Source organism: Diadema setosum, chromosome 1, assembly GCF_964275005.1.
Source record: "Diadema setosum chromosome 1, eeDiaSeto1, whole genome shotgun sequence".
NCBI lineage: Eukaryota > Metazoa > Echinodermata > Echinoidea > Diadematoida > Diadematidae > Diadema > Diadema setosum.
The window spans coordinates 3,917,501-3,945,316 of NC_092685.1; the positions used below are offsets into that span (position 1 = coordinate 3,917,501).

The window sequence follows — 27,816 nt, forward strand, 5'->3', positions numbered from 1 at the left end:
TGTCAGGACAACCCTGTACAAATATGACTCTGACTTTTCAACAGAGTCATTTTGGGAATGCTGAACGACAACGAAAATCAAAATGGAGAGTTTTCAACATTACTTTCTCTTTACTGTTATAAAGCATATTAACCTTTTGGCCATTGCCACAAAATCACTGTGGTCATCAATTCCCTGTTTCTTGGACTTTTATTGTCCATCTTCTGGTTTGTGATGCATTACTGTTGCTGTGCAAACTTGCTTGTGAAACAGTACCTGGGGTCTGCTTGATACTGTTGTACATGATTTTGCCAGTCTCAGTTAGTTACTCTTGTGCTATGATAACACTGACACGGATGACTAGGAATGGGGCTGAAATATCTGGCAGCTCGTGTCTGATCAAATTATTTTGCGTTTTTATGAAATTATGCCACACGCTTACAAGGAATAAGATGATAAAAGATAGATAATGTACTCATATACCCTATATCACATAAATCAAACAACTGATTGATCAAGGACGTACAAGGAATGACTAGAACTGCTTTCATCTGACTTTTATGTAAGATAATGATTGTCAAGATATTCTGTTGGGGTAAAATATCTAAGTTGATAGCATCCTTTTCAATGAGCATAAAATAAACAGTTGGTGAATCATAAGTAATAATGTTCCAGATGGTGAAAGAGTTGATGAAAGAAATGCTTCTAAACTTCAACATCCAATGCAACTCCCCCTTAGTAAGGTCTACTTTCACTTAAAAAAAAATATTGAATTAAAAAAATTAAAAGCTTCCAACAAGGATATGGGCATATTGAATGAAGACATGATTTACATCCATTTTCTCTTCACTCACTAAAAACTACAAGTTTGTAATCTTGAGTTTTCTAGTACATTATTATCACTAAGGCTTTGGTCATTCTGCAATATTTTTCAAAATCCTACCATCACATATGATGTTTTCCCTGGGAAATCATGACATATAAAGGGGAATGTTGAAAAGATTTAGGGCTGTTTAAAGTGCATAATATTGAATACTAAAACTCTTATTAAGAATAGAGTTACAAAAATTGGTCTACTCTTATATCCATATATCAAAATCACTTGTAAAGGGTATGCATTTTCTGTACTTTCTTTTCTCTACATCTCTCTCTCTCTCTCTTTCTCTCTCTCTCTCTCTCTCTCTCTTGCTTACTATGTGAAAGATAGATACTGGAATCAAAAAGCATTGATTTGGCCTCAGTACTGAAAATTTCACAAAAAAAAAGAAGAAAAGAAAAAACAGCTCTTGATCAGTATTGAATACATGAAGTACTGATGGCGGTGAATCATTTTCACTAGAATACTATACTGTGCAATACATTGGCATTTACTAACACACTAGCTGCATATAACAATTTCACTACTCATTAGGAACAATAACAAAAACAAACTTGTTTTCATGACACAATGCAGCACCTTTGTAGTGATTCTCGTAATGCAGGTTTTAAAAAAAAGAGAACTAATCAAACAAACCAAAAAGTAATGTCACAAAGTTCAGTGACTGAATGGGACTTTGTGTATGACTGATACATACTCGCATTTAAGCAACTGTTGACCTAGAAGGCTATTACACACACCATGTTTTATGACTCTGGGAATAAGAAATAAGATGGCAGCACCAAATAAAACACAAAACGTCACCGAGAGCAGATTTTGAATGCTGGCATCTTTCATATTGAATGCTTCGATGTTTCTCACCAAAAGGTCTCCCATCCCATCGAAGGAGTGTGTCATATTCTAAGATGTGTTTCTTTGCAGCACTACACTACTATTACTATTACACAAAAGTTTAAGCCTTAATCATAAGAACTCTTGAATGAGTGCATTGATCGACGCCTTGGCCTCTGCTTTTGAGGGTGGGGCCTGCTTGACTGGAAGGGTGCGAGTCGGGTCTCTCTTTTGACCCTCAGTCTCCTGGTCCAGCAGGGAGGTATTGACCACCTGGTGTTGCTGCTGCTGCTGGTGATGTAGGGATGTTGGCTGGTGGTGATGGTAGCTGTACACTGACTGCTGCTGGTGTTGGGAGTGTGGCTGGTGTTGGGAGTGTGGCTGGTGTTGTGGGTGTGGTTGGTGTTGGTGCTGTTGGTGCGGCTGCTGGAAGTGATGTTGGTACAACTGCAGCTGCTGCTGGGTCTGCGGCTGGGACAGGGAGTGGTGGAAAGGGATGTGGTGCGGTGTGGTAGTAGACAGTGGCGGAGAAGTGGCACCAGATGTGTTGCTGCTGCTGTAGCTGCTGTAACTGGCTGTGGAGGAGTCGGCATGGTAACTGTGGCGTGGTGTGGTGTTTGCTGATGAAGAGACTCTTCCTGCAAATCAAAATGTAAATGACTTGTATTTAAAAACCAGTGCCACATAGAGCAGTGAAGCTCTACACACAGGAAAACAGCTGTCAACTCCAACATGAAAAAATAATAAATTCCATACCATATAAACATAATAAACTTTGCATATTGAACAGGTATTATGAGACATTATGATGATAACATCCAATACAGCAAATTAAAACTTAAATCACTGAACAGTTTAATCATTTCAATTTCTTTTCCCTCTCACAAGTGTGATCCTTTGGTTTTATCAGGAAAATCAGGTTGCATAAATATCATGCATACTGACATTGGATTACATGCAGGTTGATATTGTACCATATTGCACAATTCAGATGTAGAACATGCTACTTTTCAAGCACATTGATGTACATGTTTGCAAGCTCCACATCAAATTTTATCACAAATAGCAACCCATCCCCTCTGCAAAGAAGCAATGTGACTACGTATACATGTCATTATGGGGTAAATAAAGGGATGCACAATCATGGAAACACTTAGGCAAGCTCTGTGTGAAGGTCACTGTTTTCTCACAAAAGGCAGTAAGTATAGAGTTTGTCCATTTCCACATGAAACACAAATCACTGTCTTGTAAAGTTAATATGAAATAAACTGTGGGTTAAAACATAAGGCGATACATGTCAGCATCTACATGAAAGTTTTACATCCAAGCGATATATCTATATATTTGCATATCTGATCTGCACATTCAATCACTTTAATGATATCAAGTGTATTCCACTGCAGAAATAACACCCAGTGTTAGTCTCGATGTGGCATGACTATACTGCAATATACAGAATATATAATTGTGGTATACCATGTGATGGAGAATGTCATATACTGAAAACACCTGATTTTATAACATCCTGAAATCATTTTATAGCATGAATTTAAATGGCAAAAATGCCTTGGCAATTATTCATATGCACCAAATACTGGTATATCAACAAAAAAATAATGGCAAAAAAAAACCCCCCTCCTCCACCATCACTGTCAAACATAGAAGCTTAGCCAACGTATATCTGAAAATGACTTATATGGTTTTGTTAGAAGTAGTAAGAAATAGAGAGAAAGTGATTCTCTGTATGTGCACTGTTTAATTCCTTATATTTATATCTATGTTGGTAGTTTTGATATCACATCGCATACACTAATCAGCACATTTTTGAAACTTTGGGGAAAAAGGAAATCTCTTGAAGAAAACTTAAGTTACCAGAACTTTCTTGGGTTGGGTTTCACAACACAATTCATCAGGTACATGCATGATATCTTTAATAACCAACTCACTTGCAAGCCATCGTCATTTGACTCGAAATGCCCAAAATGAATTGATACTGAGCAAGAGACAGGTTGCATTACGACAAGTGTGCTCTTACCCTTCTATTGTCTTAACTAGTGCTTGCATTGCTGTGACACACTGAAAGTGTCATGTATTACACTGATGATATCAAGGGAGTAGCAAGTAACAATGGCCCGAATTCATGAAGGTGGTACAAACTTGTCCATGGTTTAAACCACGGACAAAGACCATGGGGCGCCAAGTGTCGCATGGAGTATTTTGTTATGAAATCAGTCATTTCGTCGACCAAATGATTATTTTGCAACAAAATGACTGATCTTGTAACGAAATATTCCATGCAACACTTGGCGCCCCATGGTCTTTGTCCATGGTTTAAACCATGGACGAGATTGTACCACCTTCATGAATTCGGACCAATGGGGTACAAACTCTATGCCACCTTGAAAGCACAGCAGTCACGGGACAAGACGCAGCAGGGAATGTATTCACACTTTTAAAATTCCAACCATGTTGTGAGATACAAAATATACATGGATTATGAAAAGTATCCTCTTAGCCTTAGCCCCCTGTTTAATAACTAACTAAAAATATAATGCACATCTAGAAGAGTATTCCATCATGATAATCTAAGATGTCTCCCACAAGGCCAGTTTTGTTGTTGAATTCACCGGGTACCAAACATATAACTGTCTCTCTACCAAGAAAGAAAATATTACTGTAAGGTAAATGATCTTAAAAATGAGAGTTTATTAAAATCACCCAGCCCTGCCCCAGAAATATTAACACCTTGAAAATTAATCACCAAGCTGTGTTTCTGTTAACACAAACAACACTCTTCATTTGGGTATCCAATAATACACACAGCAAAGCCAGAATACAAAAAGATGACAAAATGAAAATCAAGTGTATGGAATGCTGAGGAGACAAGGAAAGACAAGAATTCATATAATAAGCAGAGGAGGTATAGACAAGAAAACATAAATATTATGGAAAGCTGTGTGTAATACACTGAGAATGCTGTGAAAAATGAACAGGAATGGTGGGTGGTGCAACGCATGACACACAAACCGTGAAGATGAATACGACAACCAAACACCCCAATGCTCTTTGTGTGGTAATTCCCTTTACACTGCAGATGTTAGGACTGGCATGTCATCTTTTTAAAAAAGAATTATCATTTTGTTTTCATGCTTTCAGTGTGGCTGCTGTCTTTGTGCTAAAGGCTCTTAGAATTTGATCACAGTGCAAATATTAGAAGCTTACTATATGCACAGCAACAACATTTCATGGGAAACATCTTTTTCTTTCTCCAAAATATTCAACCACCTACCCTCAATCTTTTTTTAAAAGCCATGCATTACCCTTATGTACAGAAAATACTAAAATATTAGATGTCTTCAAAACCCATCAAGCTAATCACTGTTTAGAATATGTTTTGTCTAAAAACCAAAAAGAATCCACCCTGAATTTCATATATACTGAATACAAACTATTCTCTGCAGAGTTTTTATTGTCATAATTTTCGACCAATATTCCTGAAATTAGCAACTTTAAAAAGTATTGCCTCCTGTAACACAAACATGGTGTTCATCATCTCCATGCTAGGAAATCTATAACTTTTCTTCTAACTTAGAATAATACCTATTTCCCCTTTTGTCACTGTGGTTCTCAATTGTGAATTCAAACACTAGCAACATTGTCTTACAAATCCCAGCTAACAAAAATTTACACTCAGGATATATCTGGTGCAAACAGTAATTCATGAATGACTTAAAGATGTAAACTTCTGTACTGTTCTTGAACAGTTCTTCAAATTATACAACTATGTTTCTTTCTTCCTTTTTTTTTTATTATTATTTGGGAGAAACCATATCCTAAAATTGTTGACAAGATCTACTATTGAGAATTATAAGAGATCTGAGAGTGTTGATTTTACAAATACAGATATGATGAATACTCATCATATGAGCAAATATCACTTATGATAAATGGTCCCATAAACTCAAGCCTTTGTTTACAGCACACTATCGATTGCAATGCCCATAGCAAGTTTTCTTGTTTTAGGTCACCTCTGGATGTTGTACCAACACTTATAGTTAGGGAACTGCATAATCAGTCACTATGAAACAACAGTTTCAAAGCGAACTTCATGTTTAATTTTAGTCTACATTTCAGCAAGGGAAAGATTCACAAAACATGGCAATGTGTAATGAATGTTTAAATATAGCATAAAGAGAAACATCTAAACAAATTACACTATAGGGGCGCTTGCCATCTTATATCTTTACCAGTGTGACTGACTCTTATTCTTCACTAAGCCTGTTTAGTAATCTCACACATATTTAATTACAATATTATTTTATATTTTGCCTTACACAATTAGTGACACAGTGAACTAATGCTCACGACTAGAGGAGAGAGGTAATTTATGAACATGATGGCTGATAACAATTCATACTGAATTACTTTGTTCCGAGTTGCAGGTATCACTGTCATCTAATTACTGCTTTACTCAGGTAGTTTCAATCAGTTTTGTTGCCTTCAGCTTACTTCTAGCAGTAAACAAACCACATCCTTAAATTGTTATTTTCCCCCCCCCTCCAGAATTAGATATAAACTTTTTGTTTGAACATGTTTGCTGTTGCTCACTCTCAGCATTCCAATGAAATAACTGAAATTTGCATGCCTTGAAGTCAGAAGCATAATGTGCAGTATATCATACACCAAATGCAAAATGAAATGAGGGATCTACAGATATATATAGCTGTGACTGTGCATGAAATGAAACCACTGAAGTGTGTAACTTAAAAGCCATTTTGGGGTGTTGTTTCTTTTTTGAACAAAAATTCAATCATTCTTTTTTTTTTATAGATAAAATATTTGAGTGTCTTTGAAAGCTAAAGGTCGTGCACTGGGTAGAGAAAATGGAACAAGAATCAATTTCAAACAATCTGGCACATCTGTGCATTTTTATTAGAGGTCAAAAAGAAAAAAGAAGGAAACCTAAAAATTCAGAAAACGGGAGAAACTGTTCCTGTTCTCTATTTTCTCTTCTTCAGGGAGTGGTTTTGTTTGTGGAAAACTCACGATGAGGTGATTCATTTGCAGACTGGTTCTGTGGCGTGAGGTATACTCTGGAGTGAGGGCGGGGTCGGGCGCAGATGTCGAGTGAGGAGGGTCTCTCCATCAGCGTGTCTCCCACTGCACGACAGAGACAACACACACGCACACACGTCAGGACTCGGGCACGCCATGTGGTGCTCATGTTGGCTGAGCACCCCTTGAAATAGGTCGCTCCCTTACGCAAGGGGAGGCTTGTGGTCTCATAGGGGTATGACAGACTGTTCAGTCATTGTCTATCTGACCGGTTAACACCAATGTACCAGTGGCATAACAAACTTGTAGATGAAGTTTCTTGGGTCACATACCAGTAATTAGGGATACTCAGTAGTCCTTGATTCCAGAAGCCATTTTCCCTGCACAAAGTTCTCTGTCTATGCCCTTTAAAAAGTCCTCTTCTCTTCCTAATGTAGGTCCTCCCCTCCCCTCTCTGTCTGGGGTAGCTATTAGTGATCTGTCAACACATTTAGTGCATGGAGTGCCTCCGAGGAAAAGCACCTTTTACTACTTTCCATCTTAAAAAGGTGGAACAATGAAATGATGACTGTGGTACTACCATGTTCACACAATGTTGTGGGGCAATGCTGTGTGATGGAGGCTAATGAATGCCAATTGTGGATGCTTTACCTCTGATGTGCATGTCTCACACACACACACAGGAGGAGATGGAGCTAGTTTAATCTACTGTCACACTACAGGCTGAAATGACAAACCACTCAAAATCTGGCCAGGGTTATCAACATGCTACACTGTCCAGGCATGCCTCAAAGATATGAATAAATCTGTAAAACTCGAAACATTTATGGCTAACAGTTAAATTTCTAGGACTAAATAGATTGGACCCTATCCAACTAATGCACTTGGAAAAAACAGCTAGAAATAGGATTACCTTGTTTTCATTCTTTCAAATGCATAACTGAAATCACTTTGTTAGAAATTAAAATGACTTTTCTTTCCTCTCCATACTGATCAAAGGCAGCTGGAACAGCAAACACTCCTAGTTCCATCACTAGTAATCAAATTATTCCCTCTTTTGTCTCTGCCTATACTGAAGTCATTGCTTGCTATTGACAGCTTTTTCTTAACCCTAACTTACCTGGGCTATTTAGCGAGCTTGAATTCCTGGGGTGGGGGGGGGGGCATTATGGCCCCCCCTTCAGATCTCGGCCGTTGATCGCGCGATCGCCGCAAAATTTTGCATGAACATAAAGCCGGATGTAATCTACAAGACTGTTCAGTTAAATTTTCAAAAAATTTGCATTTTCTATTTTAAATCAATTACTTATGCAAATATATGCAAAAAAAACCTCATTTTTGTCTGTAATTGGCTTATAAAAGCTTATGGAATGCTGATTTTTGGTGTAAATATTCGTAGTGACATTCCGAACATTTGTGCGTAAAAAAAATTTCAGTATCAAAATTAATTTCTTATGTTTTTTTATTGTTTTATCAATTCTTTATGTATTTCTGTTTTTTGAACTTTTGTTTTTGTTGTTTTTTCAGCAGAATTTGTCACACACATTTTTTTGAGCATAATTATACTAAAATAAATTGATTTCAGCCATTGAAATTAAAAATATTAATCTATATATGAATTAATTGAAAAAACACAATTTGTATTGACTTTGTACACAAAATCACGTTTTTGAGCAATTTTGGGGTTGACGAAAGTTTTCTGAAGGGGTGTGGCTTCGGAACGGTATGCCTGGGCGCGACAAATTTGGTCTCAAAAGTTGCGCGAGACTTGAAATTAAAAAGTCAGCGAACAGCGCGGTCAAAAGATTTCGCGCGCCGGAATGGTCGCGGAATTCATCGAAGGGGGGGGGGGCGCCATTATGCCCCCCCAGGTAAGTTAGGGTTAATAGGCAGCTCATATGGTGTCTCATATATTGAAGGGTTATTGTCAGGTGATAATTCCTTAGTGATTTGAGAGATTTGTGCTTTTCTAATACTCCCCCCCCCCCCAATATCTGGATATCTGTTGGTACCTTTACTACCTGTTCAGCATGGATGTCTTCCGTACAAGTCGAGAGGAGGAGGATGTGAATACTGAAACATACAGTGTGTACTACAATTGGGTCAAAGTCTCTGCTGGCTTGCACAATCACTGATATGATTCATGAATGGCTTGCCCACACCTTGGCAGACTGTCTGAATTTGATGCACAACAAATCTGCCTGGCTAGTGAGTAACAAATGAGATGATATCTACTGGACATAACACATCTGAATATGGTCAGAAAAGTGTCTCACATTCTCAGGTAAGGATAAAGCTAACTTTCCATCACTTCATATTTCTACCTGAATTGTGGTGTGATGTAAGCATTCAATTGAAAATGAATACAGGAATGCATCAACATGAAGAAAGGGCTGTTGAACAGTGGGAAAAGACAGATTGAATCTCCTCCTGACTTAAATGATAGCAATGATTCACTTCTTGATATTCAAGAACTATATCTGCTGTAATCAAAGTTATAACAGCTGAACATTTGAGAAATACCTAATATAAAGGAATTCCTATGCTAGTTATGCTCTTCAACATGAGACTAATATGATAGTAAAAATTGCCTCCCAATTGCTACAGAACATTCAACTTTCTAGAATTTCTCCAGGAAAGAAAAATCGCATTTCACGTACCCACAACCCTTAGACCCGACACTCATCAGGGTGGGGCCACTGACATGAAGCACTTACCAAAGCTGGTCCGGCGTGGGGGCACCAAGGGTGCATTGCGGAATGGTGAGGACAAGTCTGATCCGGGGCTGCTCGCACTGTCCCAGCGCGTGTTGGAGGCACAGGACGGCGTAGAGCTATCTGACGGGGTTCTAGTCCTTCGCATACTACTCAGATTATCATCGGCAGACGCCGTACGCCGGTGCGTGCGCACCGAGGGGGAGGGTTGATGGTTGTTGGGCAGGGAGTCTCTGTGGTCCATGAATGCTGGGTTCTGCTTCACAGTCAGGTGGGTCTGGAGAGGTAAGTGGGGGTTACCATTGTTTGTGTCATCCCACATGCTGGTGGAGGCGGGGGCCGCCACCCAGTTCTTGGTCAGATTCGACGTCGAGCTGATGGAGATGTAGTCCTCATCCTCCAGACCGTTGATCTCGTTTTCGCTCGTCTGCGTGCTCACCTCGTCCAGGGACGACTGCTTGGCGTACTCCTTCCTCCGCTGCTCCAGCTCACCGCTCTGGTAGATGGCCAGGTTGGTTGTGCGCACGTCGTAGCCCAGGGCAACGGAGGCCAGGATGGCTGCCGCCCCATAGAGTCCCATTTCAGCCATGCCTGGTTTGCTGGGTTTGCGTCTTAGTGAATCACGCTTTGCATCGTGGTTTTCTTCAGCCCCAGGATCCAGCTGGGGGCCCACATCCGGCCAGTAGGGTTTGGGGTTGGCTAGGCTTACCTGCCAGTTCCCATCTAGTAACAGATAGATAACACATACAAATGCATGTACATCATATTACAAAGAGACAAAAAATGTAATTGACTACATTTGAAATTATGAGTGGTGTTGATAATGTCACAATGACTTTAAAACTGCATCTCCCATAAAAATGCTTTGAGACATATAGGCCTAAGGGTCACCTACCTTTTCACTCATAAAACATAGAGGTAAACTCTAACACAGCACAGCTGCTGTTCACCAACAGGACGAAATGAAGAAAGACTAATCTTTCCTTGTACTACTGACATTGCTATGTGATCCTCCTGTTCCATAAGAGTTGAAGAAAATTTCCTGCAACATTCTGGAATCATTCTGTGTCTAGTGTGTCACTGCCAATTAGAAAAACCATACCATAGAACATACCCTCAGCCAATATTCTTGGAAATGTTTTTCATCAACAGTAAATTCCTTTCAGCTTAAATCACACATCTGACAATTATTTCATTAAACAAAAAGAAAGCTTTCATTTTGCAAAATATTGAATGCACTCAGTGAAATCATAATGCAGATGTCATAAGGGGGAGTTTTTTTTTTTTTTTATATAAACAAAAATGCATCTGGAAATGGATTTTCAAGTCATTCTCAAGATGAACTCAGTTTAGACTCATTTCTGTTCACGTTATTACCCGAATCCTGAGGAATAGAAGTGTATGTATATATAGCAAAATATGTAGACTATATGGCCACAATATTGCAAGATCCACAACCTCCAATATAATACATGATTTGGTAGAAAAAATTTAAAATGATTTGGTAGAAAATTCTTAAAGGATCTAATCTTATCATCATTTCATATGAACAAGATGAAGGGAAATGAAGGTCTAGGTATGACTGTAGTGACATTAATATGCGTGCTGAGACTTCTCTTTACCATTACTGGCTCTTGTTATTCCTCTTCCTGCAATTTTTGTTTTTTGCCCCCCATCCCAAATACTGAGGGAAAAATAACAGGCATTTTCATGTTATAATGATGTGATTTATTGGGGTGATCCATCAATTCTATATGCTGATTCATTCCTATGGAATAAACTCTCTTACAAAATACTCCTAATCTGTCCTTTGTTAAAAGTAGCTTTAAGATTTAACTACAAACCTTTTTATTTAGACAAACATTTTTGCAAATATTTCCTTCATCCCTTTTCTCATATCTCTCTTCATAGATATTTTCTTTCTGCCTGTCTCTGCACCATGAGAATCTTTTCATGAAGGATACCTGCACATTACAAGTGTTATTATTATTATTTTTATTATTATTATTATTATCATTATCATTATCATTATTATTATTATTATTATTATTATTATTATTATTATTATTATTATTATTATTATTATTATCATCATCATCATCATCATTATTATCATCATCATCATTATTATTATTATTATCATCATCATTATTATCATCATTATTAATGTGAGTCCGCATTTGGGACCATGAGCACTCTACCAAGCATGGGTGACAATGGAGACATTGTGTGGATGAGATTGGGGGCACTGGTGAACTTCTTGGCCGTGGCCTCGGACAAGGTGTGCGGTCTGAACGTCTTCTGTCTCTGCTTCCGCTGCATTGTGCTTGGTCCCCATGTCTTGCCCTTGGGTTGACCTTTTGGAACTATGTCACCAAACAGGAGCAACCAGAAAAAGAGGAACATTCATCGATGATTGGCTATTTCAACAGTAGCCCTTTGAAATTTAGGTATTAAACCATATAATGTGAAAGAAACTCTCCTTCCTGTTTGGTGGTCACTTATTTCAAAATATCCACTTGGATGTATTTTTCTACATGACAGATGTATTGATTTTGGTTGAAAATTCTATCAATGTAAATAAAGTTGTATTACTGTAATTAACTGGCTGCATCTTGTATGGTACAACATTCTGTTTTGATCATATCAAATATACAAAAGGAAAATGGTTCACATTATTTAGAGAAACAGACATACAAGTGACATTTCTAGCTACATGTAGTTGCAGTTTCTGTAACATGCTAGCCTGCTAGTTGCAGCGTCTCAGTTCTGTAACATGCTTAGCCTGCTAGTTGCAGTTTAACTGTAACATGCTTTAATAGCCTGCTAGTTGCAGTTTCTGTAACATGTTTAGCCTGCTAGTTGCAGTTTCTGTAACATGCTAGCCTGTTTTTAAAAACACAGCACAGGTCTTGAGATACCTCATTTCAAAACCTACTGGCAGCATCAAACTCAAAGGGAAAGATTCTTATGTTTTATGCCATTCTATCCTATTCACAAATCATTGTCCTGACCTGTTTGGGTACTGTAAAGCAGGAAATATTTGCAAACTGACGCTGCCAGCCATTTTTGTGGCATGAAATTTTTGTGAATTACCACTGGCATCAATGCATACAGTGTAGACAAGTACTTTTGCATGCATTTTCACTTTGCAAATCCTGGCTCTCGCAAAATACTCGAAATTGAAATGCACATGAAAAATTTTGGTTTTACAGTACTCTTAATGATGCAAACAAAACGAATAGCTATTCATATGAAACTGCAAAAAGGTACTTACACTGTTATAGTTAATAATGCTACTAAGCATATGTTTCTAATATGTTTTGTGTTGGCACAACAGATGAGATTAGTTCCATTTAAAACATATGGCTGAATATGTGCTTTAATTGTAAGCAACGTTTTAAGGAGTAGTTAATAATCCCAGCACTTCAAAACTCTGAGAAATTTGCAGGAAAAAGATCCTGTAATGATGGCAGCTTGTAAAGTTCATAGGAAGTGTATCTGATCCACAAGATTGGAGAAATAGAAGAAGCAAAATCTCTCCTCTATATTCCATTCTCTAATCATCAAAGAAGTTTCTTCCAACATAAATGGGGATTAAGTCAAAATCAGTGATGAATTAAAACAATTTTGTTTCATTCTTCCTACACAAACTTTATTGTACGTCACAGCAGTAAAATTATGTTGAGAAAATATCAGTGGAAGTTCACACAAGTTCAAATTTGTAGCACTTGACAGAGGGCTTAACTCCGCCTTATGCCTCAGTAATAAGTTGAGAAATGGTGTAATTTTCCTATAAAAATGGAAACTTGAGAAATTCTCATTAACTTTTTTTTTCCCATTGTTGTACTACTTTCACATTACAAGTAGCTAGCAGGGTATCCCACTAGACAGGGCCCAATTCATCTCTTGAAACAGCTTACCCAATTTTCTCAAATTTTCACTGAATGTGATACTCGTCTAAAGGCAATTGGGAGGAACTTCCCCTTTAACCCCCCCCCCCCCCCAATTCATCTATTCCTCACCCTTCTGCCTTTACACTTTCACTGGTCTTAGAGGTACTCACGTGCAAAGACCCGTAACCTGGGGATGGGACTCTTTGGGGGGCTCTCTTCTGGACTGAGTGGGGAGCGAGGGTCTCTCCTCTCAAATGACGGATCAGCCTTTACTGTCAGCTTGTGGTGGAAGTCTGAAAGGCAGGCAAAATGGCAGGATTAATAATAATAATAATAATAATAGTAATAGTAGTAGTAGTAGTAGTAGTAGTAGTAGTAGTAATAATAATAATAATAATAATAATAATAATAATAATGATAATAATAACAATAATAATAATAATAATACAGTGTAATGATAATAATAATAATAATGTCTTATTTACCCAGGGTAGCCTCTTCAGTGTTGCCACTGATCTACCAGAGGGTCCCTGCTATCATTATACAAATGACGCACAGGTCTGAGTGCGTCAGTCGGAATTGTGTGCATAAGGTAACTATGGAATGCTTAACCCACGAGGCGAAGCCGAGTGGGTTTAGGCTAAATTCCATAGTTACCGCATGCACACTATATTCCGACTGACGCACGAAAAGACATGTGCGTCATTTGATTTATAGAATGGGTAATTTTCTTGTCAAAAACCCAGTTTTCTATCGTGTTACCCGATGACAAAATTACTGGATGCATTTCCTTTTGGCTTTCCGTAAAGGGCATGCATACCCGTACTTACCGTTTTTACTGGATGCATGGCCAGCCATGCATAAGTTTTTACTGGATGCATGGCCAAGCTGAATGCGCGAACGCTTGCTTTAGTGCGCGAACCTTTGCTACACAGGCGCGGTGGAGCACCCTAATTATCTCGCAGAAATCCATCGGCAGCCGAGCCTCATTTGCATAAAGTAAACAACATGTACTCGCGTAGTTGAGAAAAAGTAAACAACTTCTCAAGCTAATAACAATTTAAGGAAACCTATTTTCGGATTAAAATTGAGTTAGTTTGAATTTGAAAACATGTCCAAATATGCACATATAACATATTAAAGGATTTGACAATGATAAAATGTGAAATTTTAGCGAAAACCTGGCGAGCAAAATTACCAAAAATATACCTCGAAAATCATCCTAAAATTCACGAAGTGTGATTGCGGAACCAAAGCGCCATTCGAACAAAGTACACCGAAATTTATTTATCTGCTTGCATTTTAAATGTCATACCGTAATATTCCCGGCCATGGTTGCGTCGGAAAAAAACAGAAGGTGATGTTAAAAATGACACGAACGCAAAGTGTACAGGTCGGTCCCATGTATATATAATCGCGTGACTGTTACATAGCGTTGCATGTCACAGCACACACAATGCTTTGCTGCATGGAGCGTGCGCAGCAGCAGCTCAGCAGCAAAGAATCTCTTTGCTCAGCAGTCACCGCCGTGCGACTCTCAGCAAAATTGACTGCGTCACAATCATGCAAACCAACAATGAGCACGAAATCCTGAATCTCACGTACCACGCATGCCCAATATTACGGGAAAAGAAATGACGTCATTTTCAATTGTTTCGCTTACTACAATTTTCTATTCCAAACCTTGTAGAAACATGTTGATTTCTCAAAAAGTACAGGTGGAACCAAGCGAAAACTTTCACCATATATGGATTGAGGCCTGATAAACTTATGTTGCCAATTTCGGACACATTGGAGCCCGGCCATAGTCCAGTCGGAAAAAAACAGAGAGCATGTTTTGCGAGAGGTGATTTTCAAAACGCTTTAATATCTCAAGTTCTAGTGCAGCAAATTTCATAATTTTTTCATCAAAAGGAAGGTTTTTAAAAACTTAGATAGTGTGGGAAGTTTGAGTTTACTAGCGGCACGTGGATGCCCGTTGGAAATTCAAATAGAACGGGGCGATAATGAGATGCAAATTGGGGTGTTCCACCGCGCCTGTACAAGTACGCGTACTCTTGCTAAGTGCGCGATAACATGTTTACCACTGTGACTCAGCGTGCGGCCAGTAAAAATGAACACATAGCTCTCGACCAATCAGATCGCAGGATTCTCGCTACCCATTCTATAATATTACCCTAGCATTGCCAGGTACCCATTTATACACCTGGGTTGAGAGGGAGTGGGTAAAAACATCCTGTCCAAGGACGTAAGCACTGGGCAGGATTCGAACTTGGGTCCTCCGATTGGGAGTCAGGAGTCCTATCCACTATGCCACAGCGCTCCAACAATCACAGGATTAGATGCATTTTAGTTGGTATATCAATTACATGACATCTATTAGCACCTATTTGAATTTCCCGAAAAAATACTGGGTGTAGATGGTGACTAAATATCCCAATCATGTATTGAAGACAGCTTGTGGGGGTAGGATATGATAAAGTGTTTCACATGGTCTATGAATGATCATAATATCCACAAGACGGTTCAAAAAGTATGTTATTGTAATGATGCATTTATCACAATAATGTCACAAAATGGGACTGAATCAATGTTCACATTTTGCTAATAATAGTAAGAGAAAAGGGCAGATAAAAGACCAGATCATGCCAGTGAATATACGTTTCCTGGAATTATGCCGGACTTGACTTATATCCACCGACTGGAATTTATGCAAGGATGTAACAGACAGGTCTGTCCATTATTAAAGTGAATATAAATCATTCAGGACAGAGAAATCTTATCTCTGCTCTGACAGCAATGGGTCATAGGAAAAAAAAAATCCAGTCATGTGATCTGATCTCGGGTTCAACCTCAAAAAATGCCACAAAACCTCAACTTATAATATGATAGACAATAGCTGCTGGTTAGAGTTGTGGTTATACATTTCCAGGAACTGCAGAGATTAACCTGCCCACAGATGAGGTCAAATGTTCAGTTCCTTTTGATGTCTTTTTTTTTCTCCTGATTTTTTTTTAAATTACTATAGTGTATGAATGAATAAATTCTTGCAATATATATTAAAAAAAATGAAATGTCTACATGATTGGAAACTTATTTAAAATGCACTTCTCGGCCCATGTAGAAAATTGCCCTGCAAACACTGTTTGGGTGGGTGTATACTGAACAAATCTGGGCAGTCTTTGTCACTTGTACAGTCCCACATATTTGCTAGAGTAGCGATGTAGTCCCAGTGCAAACATTTGTGAGCAGTTGGTTGTATTCCAGATCCAGGGGCATTTAAGCAGGGGAACTGGGATGTTTGAGGTTAGCAAATTGAAATACTGCATGGGCTGGGTTGTGCAAGAAAAAGAACTGTCACAAGTATTTACAAGGAAAATCTTATGGTGCAGGAAATTAACACAAGGAGCATACACCTGTAAACATTGGTGTGACATGCTCACAATGAAATAATATACAATCTACAATGTCTGCTGGCCAACCGCCTCAAGCCATTAATCCCTGGATTATTTCATTCAGGTACCAGAGCTGCCAACTTTTGTAAAAGCCTTTCAGTACTATGATGGCTGAAAATCAGTAATTTGCACCTTTTTTGAGTGAAAATCAGTAATCCTTAACAGTGTTATAGAATTTATCACAGACAATGATTTCTGAAATCAGTAATTTGCTTGTAACCTTCAGTATTCTTGTCCAATTTCAGTAGAAATTACTGAAAATCAGTACTAGTTGGCAGCTCTGAGGTACCCATCTACGCTAAAAACTCTGAATATCTACTAACACACACACACATACACACAAATGTGGGTCAAATGCTTCCATGGACTTTCTTGTCGATATCATTAAAGCAGAATGACACCCAAATATATGAGTACACATAGATTGAGTGAATGCAGCAACATTAGTAAAGCACATTGATCAGTGAAGTTTGAAGAAAATCAAACAATCCATTAAAAGATCATGAATGATTCAGTGTCGCAGTCGCTGGATGAGAACACTTACAACAGTTCATGATATTTCCACAGGACAGCGATATAAAGAAAATATAAAGTGAATTCACCATATCTTGATTCTTATCCTAAATCACATATCAACTACAGGATGCCCACTTTTTACTGGAAATAAGAATACTAATATAGACAAAATGCAAACTTTTCACAGCTACACTTGTGTAATATGGAGATATATTTGTAGTCACTATTGGAAAATTTGCTGACATGGAGTGGACAAAATATTTTGAAACACACTTTATATCCTTAGCATTAGGCTTACATGAAAATTATTTGAAATTCAATCAGAATTTAGGCTCTGTTTGCATGCAATTAATGGACTCAAAATACAAAGAAGAGTATTCACAAGCTCTGTGGATTTTATTTGTTGTTTTACTGAAAATCAAAACCAAAGTTGCATCGCAATGCATTAATTGACATGAAAATCAGCAAAATCTTCATGCACATTGTGGTTTGACCTTCATGATATCATCAGATATTTCAACCATGACAAACAACTGCAGCCCAAATGACAACAGACCTGATGAGATCGTACTGCTGGCGTACCATAAATCACTCTTAAAGTATGTGAGTTTGGAGTCTCTGCTGAAGTAATGTCATATGAAAGACACATTTTTCCTGCATTTTGATGCATTTATGGGAGGATGAGTCATACACGGAGTGATGTCACAGCTAATGCATCAAAACTAGAGAGAAGTGGAATGAGTCAATCTTTAACATCTACATTTTGGGGGGGGGGGGGACGGGGGGGGGGTGGGGACTGCTGATGTATTTTGCCTATATGTGTTTTTTCTCTTTTTTTTTGTCTGTATACAGGTTTAGATGGTATAAAACGACACAACAACATTTCCTGAAGTATGCACCGCAGGGGAAATTAAGGGCACCACGCTGGTCAGTTACAACCCAAGCATTCCTTCCTTCTTCTAGACATGCACAAGTAAGTGTAACAAGGGATTTCAGCTTTGTAAACAGCATTGCAGTATGCTGAGGGTTGAAAACTGTGTTTTTAAGAGAAAAATGTTAATTTTACTTTCCTGTAATACTAATATACATGTTTGGTGAAACAATTTGGAAAAACAATATGTTCCATAAAATCTGCAGTATTTTTGGTATAAAACAGTACTAAATACTGCATTACAAAAAGTCTACACGCGAACGGTGACAAACAGATATGAGCTATGACGTAGATCCGTCATTTGCATACCACCTATCACAGTGCGTTGAGCGTTAAAGAATAATACATATTCATGATGCATTCATGCACTAATTAATGAAATCTAAATAGTAATAAAGACGCGCGCACCTATTGTCACATCACGAATTTGCATACGCGCTAAGTCATGATCACGCATTGACCCGATGCGACCTTGTAAGGCCAATGACATTTAGCCAATCAGCGTAGCATATTCAAGTGAGAAGCACGCAATTGCTTTAGTGTATGAACATATTGGTGGGTTATTCACTCAGGGCTAAACTGACATGGTTTACGAATATTGAAAAGGTACCGATGGCGAAGTTTCACCAAATTCCTCCAAACTCAGTATGAACAAGGAGGTATACCTCCTTGGTATGAATACACGTGAGTATTTGCTGCAACTTACTAGGCAGGTGCATTGTACAAATAAAACAGGTATGGCAGTAAAATAACCCTCTCAAAATGACCTTCAGGCTCACAGTTGGCACACTGCGCCATCAATGTAAAATTGCGTGTTGTCGTAGAGCTGATTGTGTTTGAGTAAGAAATGACACCTCATTTTCAACTCAAAAGATACCGATGTAATATTTTCACAAAATTCTACAAATGAGGTATGTAGAGCAAGCTTGAAATCTAGATTTTCATAAAAACCAGGTGCATTTAAGCAAAAAGACATATTCTGGCAGGTATGAGTTCGTAAAGTCGAGAGTCCGTGTAAATGTTCTATACCTGATTGTGCGCTCTGCGCAGTGCACTTAAAAACGCTCGTTTCCTATGGAGGATTTCACTGCACTTTTTGTAATGGCAAAAAAAAGTAACAGCTGGCATCTCTGTGTAACTCTTTCTCTTGCATAAAAATGGCTTAAACTGTATTTTACAAAGTCTACTATCTTTCCATATGTATTTGCATTTTTGACTGTGTTTTTGTAACGGAAATAATTGATGAGAATCTGAAGTGATACATATACTATATAAACATCAAGTTTACAAAGCATTAAAGAATGATACAAGACAGTATCTTCAGATTTCCAGTAAGGATACGAATCAAATTGATACAACAAGCATGGGAATTAAATTTAGTGTCACTGTATACAAAACACCTAATATGATATTACAAAGTGGAGAAACAATATTATGCAAGAATTTTTCATTCAGATATGTGCCAAAATGTGCATTTATGTGTGTGTGTTTATGTGTGCATGTCCGTGGGAGGGTGGAAGTCTATGAGCAATGTGTTAATCTGTGAAAGAGTTGTTTGTACAAAGTTCATGCAAGGTAAAGGGCAAATTCATTGAAAATTATGATTTTTTTTTCTTTCACACAAATTATGTAGGCAAATATGACTTTCAATGAGATATTCCAACATGGCTGACTGACTTCAATTCACAAGGAACAATGATTTGAAGAAGGAACCTCCCATACATTTCACTGCTCTGTAGTCCACACACTGTACATACTCTACATGCTTAGCACACCATAGCACACTCACTTTTCCATGCTAGTATATTAAACTTCATAAAATGTTAAACATTCCACCAGCTAATGCAGGATGTAATATTATATGCTCGCATGAGATGCTCATTCAATTCTAATGAAATTTAATGGCAATTTCCACTTCTCTCATTCATTTCAGGTAAAGTTGTTAGATGGAAGAAAAAGGGGGGGGGGGACCTCCCATTTTTTTCTTTTTGGTCACAAGCCTTGAAATATTGTTGATATATACTTTCAATGACAATGCATAGATTTAATGTCTAGTAACTGTTAGCAACTTGTTACATATACACAATGTCACGATGGCATTCAAGAGGTTTGGTAGATGAGAGGGATACACAAGATAAGGGAGTGTACAAAGAAGATGGGTGACACAAGTGACCAGCCACAGTTGCACACAAGACTTACACTATAGAATGTCCTCATTTGTTAATGACATGTCGTGACACTAGTAGTACAACCACATTACACCTTTCACTTTCAATCCATTTCCTTCACCCAACAACATCACTTTCAATAGCTCTTGCAATCTAATGAACCAGATCTTTGCTTCTGGTACTGAAAACCGCAGCTGTAGAAGATCCACGACAAAACTACATCCAATGAAAAAATAGATTAATTATTGTGAGTTTGCTGTATACAAAAAATAGAACAGGTAATCTTAAATCACTTCACCTATTGCAGATTCTGAGAAAATATTTTGGTCATTTGTTTTGTTTTTTTATTTCTTCTTTTGCAATGAAAGAAAGATTTTTCGATTGCATCATGAACAATTTTTTTTTCTTCAAAACTAGGCCATGACTGAGATATAAATCTTGGATTCTACAATGCTGTGGCTGCCAGCACACCATTGTACCAAACCCTGCCAAATAAAAAAAAAAAAAAAAAAAAAAAAAAAAAAAAAAAAAAAAAAATATATATATATATATATATATATATATATATATATATATGTGCTATGATAACAGTGGATGAGGTATTTCAATATGTATGTCAATGTCCATGTATGTATGTCAGGTATGTCAATATCAATTCTTGTCAGTTAACATGTTTGAAGGAAAACCATTCGGGAAGGCACTTTATGCAATGACGCATAAATCTACTTGTTTACCACACCTTAGATAGATTGTTCTCTTGAACAACTGCATGCAGGAAATGTTCTCTAGAGCAAATGCTTGCTGAATTGAGGTACAAAGTCGCTGTTCACACAATTTCTATGATGTGATTACAATTGTAAGATGATATGTATAGATGTTGGGGAGAAAAATAAGCATAGAAATGATGCTAATTATACCAGGTGCTGGTATGAAGTATTTACAATTGAATTCAACATTACATCTAAATTTATGTATTAAACTCTACAAAGGGGATAACATTTAACTCAAGCCTATAGCTTTCTATGTGAACTCTCTATCACATTTTATACTGTAAATATTATGTTTTTATAATTATCAATGAAGTGAAATGAATGAAGGAAACATTTAAACTTGCATTCAGTTCCCCTCAGAAGTCTGAAAAGAATAGCAGGCATCAATTGACTGATGATACAATGGATGATAATTTAATGTGGGAGAGGACCAGCCTAGGTCAATACTGGTAAACTAACCCCCAGTAGAGCTGGTGGACTACTCCTGAGAGGTACTGGTGACAGACTCAGTAGGGGTGCTGATGGGACTTTTCTCTTCAGCAGGTACTAATGGGATGACCCTGTGGGGTGCTAGCAGAGGGTTAGGGAGGACTGAATTTTGGAGATGCTAATGGACTAACCTCAGAAGGTATAAGAGAGCCAACCTTTCAGGGTGAAGGTGTTAATGGACAAACCTCGTAAGGTTACCGGTGGAACATGCCTACCCAGTGCCAGCAGACAATCTATATGACGGTGTCTGTGAGTTGAAATGTAGAGTGTGTTGATAGACAAACTCTATGAGGATACTTGTGGACTTACACCTGGGGTGCTGGTTACCTTATGAAAAGGTAGTGGTGGGCTAACCTGTGGGACCAGTGGACTGACTGCATGATGGTTCTAGTGGACAAAGCTTATGGTGCCAATGCGCTAACAATGGACTAACCTTGTGGGGTGCTGATACTCCTGTTGCTCCGGCGCAGCTTGTTGGACTTCATCTTGCCATGACGCTTCTTGGGCACCGGCTTCTCTTCCTGCTGCTGCTGGGTGATGAGGAGGTTCAATTCTCGCTCCAGGAGCTCAATTTCCCTCTCCGCCAGGTCCTGTTCCCGCCGCTTGAGGAGAGCAGCATGAAGCTTCTGTTGGATGACTGCTTGGGACAGTTCTTCTTCCCTTGTCCGCAGCTCCTGTCATTTGGGAAAATCAGAGTGGCTCATGGTTCAACTACATTGTAACTTATGGTTTATTCAAATCTTCCTATATCTTTGATTGGTTTGATCTACAGCATGAATGATTTTCAACTCTGAACAATTTGTAAAACATGCTCACAGTGTTTTAAAGACCTATACAAGTGACCTCTTATAGTAAAGGGGGGAGGGGGTGAGGAAAACTTGTATCGAAATGGCATTCATTCATCTTGATAGCTTGCTTTCTAGTACTGCAATTGAAGGGGCTCTGTATGAGCAAAAACATTGAAAAAAAAATTCAAATATCTTGCTTTCACATCTTCCTGTCAAATCTTCCCTACACCAGATGAATCTGCTTTGGGAAGACAACATATGGCTGATATAGCACAAACACTTAAAATTTGTTCCAATTAGTTTCTGAAGTCAAAAGATAATGTTTATACGACAGGATAACTGTTTCAAGAGTCTTCCTGGCAACACATGTAGTGATACAAGAAGGCTGCTCCAAACCTTTTCCTTGAGCCGTAGCTCGTCAAACATCTCCTGGATTTCCTGCTTCCAGTCCTGCTGCATGATGTGGAAGGAATCCTGTGGCGTGTTGATGAACGGCGAGTCGGCGATCACCTTGAGCTGCTGCATGATGTCTGTAAACGTCGGCCGTTCGTGAGGCTCGTAGTTCCAGCAATCTGTAAGCGGAGAGGAAGACATAATTGAGGATTTTTACTGCTGACTGACTTCTATGCTCATTCACCTCCATTGCCTACATCTGAGCACAGGAAAGACGATTATGTCTTCAAAGACATCAAGTGTTTTTCGTTGTCTGAATCAAAATATAAAACTGACACTGTGATTCATTCAACGTAAGATCAAAGTTCTTTTCATTGATGATGATGATGCAGAGAATAAGACTACATAAGCTAACTGTTGAGAGTTCCATGCAATTATTTCACAGGAACATTTTCCAGAATTGACTTGGCATGAACTGGCTATCCCATCCCCTCACCATTTTCTTTTCCTTCTACACAGAAAATATTACACATTTGAATGACAAAATTGCACCGAAAGTTTGTCAGGATTTTTGTACCTGTGGTTAAGTCCCCAAAATGCCGACAGATCGAATCATTGATCAAACATTGAAGAACGCTGCATGATACATTGGACAACACTCTAATAGACTCAAGCCAACAGGCATTACAATCATTCTGCATCAATGTCATCAAGAGTCCAGCTGGCCCTACTGACAGCAAGGGTCTAGCATAATGTAGGTGAGATCAACTCATCCATCACCGAGAACTCAGAGAGAGAGAGACGAGGGAATGCTATGGCCTGATTGTACCCCTTGTGATGGATTGCAGTCATTGACTAAATGGTTGCAGCAATAAATGTTGCTTGGTGTCATGCTTGTAACACAAATAATCACTTCCTGAAAAGCTACATCACCACTTGAATGCCGTGGGGCAGGAAAGAACGCAAGGCTCCACTGCCAACAAAATCTCCTTTTCAATGTATTCTCTCACATATTTTCACCCCCACTGCTTAAGCCATAAAACATTAACAACAACCTAAATGAGCATCTCAATTGGAAGCTAGGCATAATAGAGTAAAGAAATGCCACCCTATCATTTGAATCTTGAAGTTTCAAACTGTATTCTGTTGCACTCACAACACAGAGGTGATGCTACACACATGATAGCTCCAATCTCTCTCTGTTACCACTTGCAATCAGCTTGAATTTATCTACTCTTGCCCTTTACCTACTCCAAAGGCAAGTGCCTTGCCTCTCTTTTCTCTTCCTGCCTCTTTCTATCCACAATCCTCCAATTTGCTCTTCTGCACACTAAATTGCCGATTGAATAGTAACGCACATATAGTACGTGTATCAGTGGTAACACAATGTATGGGGCTGAATTGCTGCTAAATTGGACAGTTGAATGCATGTGACATATTGCGCTTGAGTTCCCACAGGAATTCTGAAGCACCTCACAGGGCAGGTAAAAGGAATAAGGGACTCGTAGCGTGAAATATCACCCATAATCTCCCAGCTCTGTGATTGGAATATTGAAGGTAAGGTAAGATGAACATGACAGATATTGAGATAGAAGATAGACAAGAGACACAACCCACGGGGGAATTGGAAGAATATATAGGCACTATCCTGTCCACACATCAACTTGAATAAATCTGAGACTTAAAGGAATCTGATCATAGCAAAGGAGTGTCAGTGTACAAACCTGTGGACAGAAATGGCACATTTTTATATTAATCTTGCCCATGAAAGAAAATTATCAGATTACAGCATAAAGAAATTGAATTGATACATTTTTTTCACTAAATATAGTCTATAGAGAAAGTTCTCTCTCAAACTTATTGTAGCAGCATTAAATCTGAAACAAAATGTCTTGGAGCACTCTTGGACAAATCATAGCTCTGTGGATATCAGCACCGGTGAGTCATCTGTTCATGAGGTACATATCTTGTGTTTAAACATGCAGTCATTACTATGTTGTCTGTACTTATTATGTCATTACATTGACTTAAAGCACAATATTTCCAATTTGTAAGATCCAACTTCAGAAAAAATATCATAAACATTTCATTTTGTAATGTATCCTTCTTCATAGGGGTAGTTGCATCCTTAATGGGAGCAAAATTACAGCTTTAGTAGTTGTCATTTCTTGAGAAATGGATTAAAGAAGACAGTGATATCACATTACACAATCTTGTGACCAAAATGTCTAGCTCAAGGTTAGCCTACACATGTCATGTGGGATGATGCAAATTGAATTTTTTATTTATTTATTTTTTTTTTTTTTTTTGGGGGGGAGGGGTAACAACTTTTGTTTCATTCCATAAAAAAGTACTTTTCTCCAGGTCATAAAACTTATTTTGCGTAAAAAAGAAGTACTCACAGCTATCATCAAATGTTCTGAAAACTGTAGATTTTGTCGGCCACAAATTTTCATTTTCCTGCCGCCATATCATTCAGTGAACAAAGTTCTGTTAATCATCAATCTTTTGGTAATAAATTGACAAGAGGTATCTTCTTCTTTCCATCCCAATGGCATGAGGAATCAATTCTCTCCCACATCTCCACATCATGCAGGAACTTAAAGCCTGAAACACAATGTCTCTAGGGTTACACAAATGTCATGTGTACATCCCATGTGTTTATGGTGTGAAATAACCTCTTTTTCTCCTAAAAAAATGTTTCAAATCTAACATAATTCTATTGAGCTTTATGAAATCATACTGCTCATGGGTTTTAACAACATACTACTAATCTGTTTTTAACTGGAATCGCATCCATCATAGCCCTTTCAAACCACGCTGCCACTTTGTCACACTACTGCTAAATACCAAACTATTGCTCACTATTGTTCAAAATCAAACAGATCATACCTATTTTGTACACCTCGTATAGAGGAGAGATTAATGACTGACGGAGAAATTATACTTATTTTTATTTCAATACACTAAGCATCTTCGTTTTTTGTTTAACATTGCCATTAATGGCTTTGACTTTCCCTTTAAATTTCCCCTTCCAGCAGCTCTTCTGAATCCTGTTCATCCAAAGGCACCGTTCACTGGTGACCTTTGAAGACACTAGAGACAGCTGACTGTAGCTGGTGGCCCACATTCCAATGTAAAGTGCCGATGAACAGGTGGCAAAAGGACTGAGCGGAAGAACAGCTCTCTGTGAAGAAGAGCTGTGGGTGTTAGTTTCCTCATGTGGGACTTCATGGACTGCTCCATAGAGAGTCACAACAATCCCTTGGCCGCAAACAATGCCAAACAATGCTCATGTACCAACCCCAAAGTATGCCAAATATGCAAACACTTGAAACCTGACTGTGTTTAAAAGTGACACAGAAACGGATCAAATCATTACACACCTATCTACACTGACATACATAAACATTACAGACTGAGCATATTCTACAATATTCTTGTATACTGTAGATGCTGAATATTTTGTGAATTTCGAGAGTCAAACAAATTTGTGAATAGAATTGAACAATCCACCAACATATATCGCCCTTTTGTTACACGAGCACCAGGTAGGTAATGTAACACAGGCAGGCGACAGCTGGCACAGAGATGCATAGCCTACTAAATGTATGTGTGCAAGTACAATGAGCTCAAGCCAGCAGTATGATGTTTGTATAAATATCCTATATGGTAGATCAGCGATTGCTTGGTGTAGCTGCTACCTAGTGGTGTCAGCCGGCCATCTGTGTAGCTAGCTGTAGCTGTGCATTATGTGTGTGTTCATTTTACAACAAAAATACTGTGAAACCTTTCTGCACAGATCTCTCATTCACATAATCATAATTTTTTATTTTATTTTTAGAATTAACCAGACATGTGTCAAAATGCTGCATCAAATCATGTTTTAGTGATGGGGACTTCCCTTATCAGCAGCACTGCATTGCATAAGGTAAGCCCTTGGTTCACAGGGTTTGCTTCTTTCTTCTTGCTGCATACAGTCATTTTTATTCTGGAAGTGCAGAAAAGGGTGTGGATCAGTAAGGGCTGATTGGAGCACAATATCAACATGATGTAGGATGACATAGTTTATCTTTACAGGTCTATGAGAGTTTTAGCATACAGCATATTTTGGGTTGATAATGCACCCTTAAATTTGCTGCAGATGTGCATGTTAAAAAGTGTCAAGATAGATGACTGTATATATTATCAGCTTTCCATTATGCAATCATGAAAGATTTGTAAGAATATTTGTCATTCAAATACATGCCAACTTTTTGACATTAAAAAAAATAAATAAATGGGATATCCTTAAAAAAAAAAGAAGGTAAATCAGATTGTCAGAAAATCTTGACACCACCACCAGCCCCTTGGCCATGGGCCAGTAAAATGAAAGAAAAAAAAAAATGTTTACTCTGGTAAGATAGGGCAAGTAAAATGTTGTTTCTTCATCAACATTGATAAGAAAATTGTAAAGCATCAGCATATTTCCCACCTATTTAGGCTTGTATTTTAATGTGTTTGAAGGGGTTGCAGTAATTTTGTGCCAGTAATACATCTTTCTATGTGATGAAGCAGTTTTCTGTAGTTTATACTGACTTCATCTTTTTTCTATTTGAAAGACAAAAAGTCATACTTTCAAGAGACAATATCATATTAATGTATTTCACTCTGTTTATCATACTAAATATTATAAAATCATATTGGTTGGCATCTCTGCATCCACCACAATTTTCTTGCTTATCCTACTTGGGAATATGTACCATCTGACTTTTTATAATTACTTTAAAATAGAAGGACTCCGAAAATATTTTAATCATTATTCTCACTAAAAAGGGGAACTTTTTTTTTTTTTTTTTAGTGGTATGGGGTGAGTTTTTCATTTCTTTTTGAAAAACTCTTGAGATGTATTACCCATAGATTGCATACACGATGTTGGGAGACATTATCCTTGAACAAAACAAAACTTTGTGGT

At 38.1% G+C, this 27,816-nt stretch overlaps 1 protein-coding gene across 1 annotated transcript in view; it reads right to left on the reverse strand.

The window, feature by feature from the left end:
• Nucleotides 1-1,303: 1,303 nt before the first annotated feature.
• Nucleotides 1,304-27,816, reverse strand: part of LOC140246689 (mitogen-activated protein kinase kinase kinase 11-like) — an 83,207-nt gene continuing 56,694 nt past the window's right edge. The window contains exons 4-9 of the mRNA XM_072326031.1: nucleotides 22,866-23,041; nucleotides 22,115-22,355; nucleotides 13,523-13,645; nucleotides 11,658-11,822; nucleotides 9,460-10,179; nucleotides 1,304-2,325 (exon numbers count right to left, since the gene is read on the reverse strand). Of these exons, the coding sequence (XP_072182132.1) occupies nucleotides 1,820-2,325; nucleotides 9,460-10,179; nucleotides 11,658-11,822; nucleotides 13,523-13,645; nucleotides 22,115-22,355; nucleotides 22,866-23,041 (1,931 nt within the window). The 3' untranslated portion in view covers nucleotides 1,304-1,819. The remainder of the gene's footprint in view (nucleotides 2,326-9,459; nucleotides 10,180-11,657; nucleotides 11,823-13,522; nucleotides 13,646-22,114; nucleotides 22,356-22,865; nucleotides 23,042-27,816) is intronic.